Here is a 4,969-nt window from a genome sequence, read left to right on the forward strand (position 1 = left end):
GGGGGGGGCAAAAATCTAGCAACGGCCGAGGACCAATCATGGAATCAGTATGAGCAATCGACTTTCTAGATCTCCATACAAGAGCTGGTGGTGTCCGGAAAAGGCGGGTGTGCTAATGCGTGGGATGTCTGAGTCGCGCGTTGACAGCACGGACGGTGCAGCAGGCGAAATCGATGGGGGCAAAGGCGGAGGGTCGGCGTGGGAATGCACTGTGAGACTTTGGACGAAATGGGACGTCCGATGTTTTATGAGATTCTGCTTTAATTCTTTGCTTGAAAGCGCAACCTCGATGGGTCCTGAGATCATACCACATCATCATCCCGTAATGTTCCATCACTCAAATCCTGGACCCGTCTACCCCCAGCTTGTTTAACCCCAGATCCTTCGTTTTCCTGTAACCACTTCACATACCCCGGAACATTCAAACAAGCCTCCACCATCTCCACGTCCTCACTCCTCGGATAAATCGACCACTGCCCCGTCGCCTCCAACACCATAATCTCAACATCCTTCACCGCCCTAACTCCCTTCGACCTCATCGCAATCCAGATATCCGCCTCAGCAATCCGATTTACCTTCATGACTCCCTGCAACATCCGTCCCCGACAAACGACCATAACAGGCGGACTCCGAATCCAATTCAGCTTCCGTGGAAACAGAACCAAAAGCCAATCCAACACCGCCTGAAACAGTAAAATCACCAATAAACTGAACAAGCCCCGGCACAGATTCAAAGCAGGTTGGGTAGATGTTATAGTTCGGGAAAGTGTTGAGCCAAGAGAGACCGAGGCGATCCAGTCGAAGGTTGTGGAGGGGGAGAGGGTGCGGTTTGAGGCTATGCGGATCCAGAGCCAGAGGGCGAGGATTGCGGCTGTGCCGGTCGTGAAGGGGTGGAGAATGTGCGCTTTGGACCAGAAGTCTGTGTAGTCGATGACGGCGCTGGTGGAGGACATGCTGAGCGACTCGACAGGGTTGATCCGTCGGCAGAGAGGTGTCCAGGACCCCTATTTATTCGACCGGGATTAGAGTTTCTGCCAAAATCCTACGTTATGGCTGATCCGTTTCACATGGTCCACGGATCGATATCGACCATGACGTCGGAGCGGATCAAACGGGTATCAAGGGACGGGCCAGACAGAGGCAGTAAAAATGATGCGATGTCAAGCAAAGAAATCTATACTCGTTGTTATTTTGTCCGATGTCATCGCTCTGGTTGCGTCACCTGCCTCTTCCCCATACCGGTCCGTGCCGCGTGCCTGGCGGACCCTAGGACTGAGATCTCGGTCTCGCGAGCGCACCTTTCATTTAACGTACGAATCCCGCCAGCTGTCCATCCTCAATTGATGAGAACGAGATTCTTCCATAATCTCGTCCTCGTTAGCAACGCTCTATCAAGGCAGCAAGCATTCACATCATTCACCAGACCCTCAATCCCCTTCGCATTCCCCAAACCACCCGCACTCGCACCACTTAAACGATTCTTCGCATCGACCCCAGCTACCATGTGTTCTGGATCTCGTCTTATTGCTATTCCCGTTGATCGCGAGGTTTTACCGGATAATATCGTGCCTACGCATTATGACCTTCACTTGATCCCTGATCTCGAGAAGTTTACTTTTGATGGTGAGGTTGCTGTGGATTTGGATGTTCAGGAGGAGACTACCTCCATTACTCTCAACGTTCTTGATGTCAAGATTCACAAGGCTACGCTCTCCGCCGATGGCTCTACCCAGGAATCCAAGGAGGTCGAGTACGACGATGACCAGCAGACCGCTACGATGACTTTCGGGTCCGCTGTCCCTGCCGGTGGAAAGGCTACGCTGAAAATGTCCTTCACCGGTGAACTTAACAACCTCATGGCCGGTTTCTACCGTTCTGCGTACAAGGATGCCGAGGGTAAGACCAACTACATCGCTTCCACACAGATGGAGCCTACCGACTGTCGCCGTGCGTTCCCCGTCTGGGACGAGCCCTCGCTCAAGGCTACCTTCGCTGTTCACATCACCGCCGAGGAGCACTTTACCGTTCTTTCCAACATGCAGGAGGTCGCGTCCAAGAAGGTCGATGGTGGTAAGAAGACTGTTTCGTTCGCTACTACGCCTAAGATGTCGACGTACCTTCTTGCCTGGGTCGTTGGTGATCTTCGTTACATTGAGACTCATACTGCTGGTGAGCATGGACCTAAGATCCCGGTCCGTGTTTACACCGTGCCCGGGTTGGAGGAGCAAGGCCGCTTTTCGCTTGATTTGGGTGCTAAGACTCTGGATTTCTTCAACAAGGAGTTCGGGACGCCGTACCCCCTCCCGAAGATGGATTTCGTCGCTATCCCTGATTTCTCTGCCGGAGCTATGGAGAATTGGGGCCTCGTCACTTTCCGTACTGTCGATCTCTTGTTCGAGGAGGAGAAGTCCGGTGCAGCAACCAAGCAGCGTGTCGCCGAAGTCGTCATGCACGAGCTCGCTCACCAATGGTTCGGTAACCTCGTCACGATGGACTGGTGGAACGGTCTCTGGCTCAATGAGGGTTTCGCGACCTGGATGTCATGGTATTCTGCTCACCACTTCTTCCCCGAGTGGAAGGTGTGGGAGACGTATGTCACTGATAACCTCCAGTCCGCGCTCCGTTTGGATGGATTGAGGTCTTCGCACCCGATTGAGGTTCCGGTTAAGCGGGCAGATGAGATTAACCAGATCTTCGATGCGATTTCGTATTCGAAGGGATCTTGTGTCATTAGGATGGTTGCGCAGTATATGGGTGAGGATGTTTTCATGCAGGGTATTCGTAACTACCTCGCTAAGCACGCGTATGGAAACACCCGTACGGAGGATTTGTGGGAGGCGTTGGCTGCGGCGAGTGGGAAGGATATCGTTGCTGTTGCGGATGTGTGGACGAAGGTGCAGGGATACCCTGTTGTTAACGTTACTGAGCAGGACGGAAAGGCTGCGATTAAGGTTGAGCAGCACAGGTTTTTGACGACGGGTGACGTTAAGCCCGAGGAGGATGAGACGTTATACTGGATCCCGCTTGGGTTGAAGACGTTGGATAAGGAGGGTAAGCCGCAGGTTAGCGACAAGCCGTTGTTGGGTCGTGAGCAGACTCTTGAGATTGGAGAGGAGACGAAGGGCTTCTTCAAGGTCAACACTGATCATGCTGGTATTTACCGTACGGCGTACACCCCGGCTCACTTGGCTAAGCTCGCCAAGTCTGTGCATGAGCACCCCTCTGCGCTTTCCGTCGAGGACAGAGCTGGTTTGGTTGCTGATGCGGGTGCTTTGGCTGCATCTGGCTACGGGAAGACGAGTGGGTTGTTGACCTTGCTTGAGCAGTGGTCTTCGGAGGAGAAATTCGTTGTTTGGGATGAGATGCTCGGTCGTCTTGGCTCTGTCCGTGGCGCGTGGATGTTCGAGGATGAGAAGACGAAGGCCGGGCTCAAGGCTTTCACGAAGCAGTTGTCTGAGCCCAAGGCGAAGGAGTTGGGATGGATCTTCACCGCTGGCGAGGATCATGTTCAGCAGCAGTTCAAGACGCTTGTGTTTAACTCTGCTGGTCTTGCTGGGTCGAAGGAGGTTGTCGAGGCTGCGAAGGAGATGTTTAAGAAATATGCGGAGGGTGACAAGAAGGCTATTCACCCTAACTTGAGGGGTGGCGTTTTCGCTATTGTGCTCGAGGAGGGTGGTGAGAAGGAGTGGGAGCACATTAGGTCCGTGTACTTGGACCAGAGCAATGCGGTTGATGAGCGTAACACTGCTTTGCGTGCGTTGGGACGCACGAAGGTTCCTGAGTTGATCCAGAAGACGGTTCACATGTCGCTTTCGCCTGAGGTCAAGGAGCAGGACATTTACCTCCCCCTCACCGGTGTCCGCAACTCCGCCGAGGGCGTCCGCGCTCTCTGGGCTTTCGCCAAGGAGAACTGGGAAGCAATCACTGCCCGCATTCCGGCCGGTCTTTCTCTCTTGTCTGGTGTTGTCCAGATTGTTACGAGCAGCTTCACGAGACAGGAGGATATTGATGACATTAACAGGTTCTTCAAGGAGAAGAGTACGAAGGGATTTGAGATGGCGCTCGCGCAGAGTTTGGATACGATCAAGGCGAAGGATAGTTGGCTTAGCAGGGATACTAAGGATATTGAGGACTTCTTGAAGGGGAAGAAGTTGCTTTAAGTGAGGCTATAGGGTCTGGAGGCTGGCCCTAGGGTAAAGGCGGCAGGCCGCTTCCTGGAGCATATGGAGTAGATATGATGAAACTAGCAAGCATGGACATCTGTTCCCATCATCCCTGATTATCGAAAATGTTTTGACGGGTAAATACATGGTAGCTGCAACCTTGATCGTTCGATTCAGCCAATCAAGCATCGCGCATATCGTGTGACCTCATACGTCTCAGCTGTCAATTGCTATGCATATTCGATCGAACAAGAATCGAAATTGCGATGCAGCTGTCCAATCATGCTAAAGCTAAACAGGGCCGCTTCGTTCACATGTTCGCAACAATTAGGTCATCGGTGTGCACATGCCCCACGCCATACGATCCGTTGAGCTTAAAATTTCTCTATAAAGGCTCAGCACATCTGCTCCATCTCTCATCATCTTCTGTAAATCAAAAATGTTCCATTCTGTTATTCGTCAATCTCCTCGTGCTACGCTTTTCGCTGCTCAACGTACCTTTGCATCGTCTCAATTCGCTATGGCTCAGTCTGCTTTGTATAAGGCCATTCAACACGATCACGTCGAATTGGCGGATTACTATAACGTATTTGCTTTTCTTCATCAGCATTGAGCGTGAACTGACACTGTGGTTAGAACTACAAAAAGATGACGAGTGCCTTCCAACCGGACGAAGCGCAGAAGTGGGCTAATCAATTCATTTGGGTATGAGCTTTGAGACGCTCTTCGATAGTGGATTTGCGGCTAATATTCCTTGCTCGTACAGGAACTTGCACGTCACGCTATAGGCGAGGAACTCGTAGTCT

The 4,969-nt window shown here is 52.1% G+C and overlaps 3 protein-coding genes across 3 annotated transcripts; 2 read left to right on the forward strand and 1 right to left on the reverse strand.

Moving 5' to 3' along the window:
• SAICODRAFT_144125 (uncharacterized protein) lies at positions 1-1,220 on the reverse strand. The gene has a single exon (XM_019165508.1). The coding sequence runs from the start codon at positions 951-953 to the stop codon at positions 303-305; it is 651 nt and encodes a 216-aa protein (XP_019022894.1). The 5' UTR covers positions 954-1,220; the 3' UTR covers positions 1-302.
• A 282-nt stretch (positions 1,221-1,502) lies between these two features.
• On the forward strand, positions 1,503-4,160 carry SAICODRAFT_59464 (uncharacterized protein; the record flags this gene model as incomplete). Its single annotated transcript, XM_019169689.1, has 1 exon — positions 1,503-4,160. The coding sequence occupies one exon, from the start codon at positions 1,503-1,505 to the stop codon at positions 4,158-4,160; it is 2,658 nt and encodes an 885-aa protein (XP_019022895.1).
• A 442-nt stretch (positions 4,161-4,602) lies between these two features.
• On the forward strand, positions 4,603-4,874 carry SAICODRAFT_8709 (uncharacterized protein; the record flags this gene model as incomplete). Its single annotated transcript, XM_019171469.1, has 2 exons — positions 4,603-4,749; positions 4,800-4,874. The coding sequence occupies 2 exons, from the start codon at positions 4,603-4,605 to the stop codon at positions 4,872-4,874; spliced, it is 222 nt and encodes a 73-aa protein (XP_019022896.1).
• Between the last annotated feature and the right edge of the window lie 95 nt (positions 4,875-4,969).

This window comes from Saitoella complicata, assembly GCF_001661265.1.
Source record: "Saitoella complicata NRRL Y-17804 unplaced genomic scaffold SAICOscaffold_18, whole genome shotgun sequence".
In the NCBI taxonomy this organism is placed as follows: domain Eukaryota; kingdom Fungi; phylum Ascomycota; class Saitoellomycetes; order Saitoellales; family Saitoellaceae; genus Saitoella; species Saitoella complicata.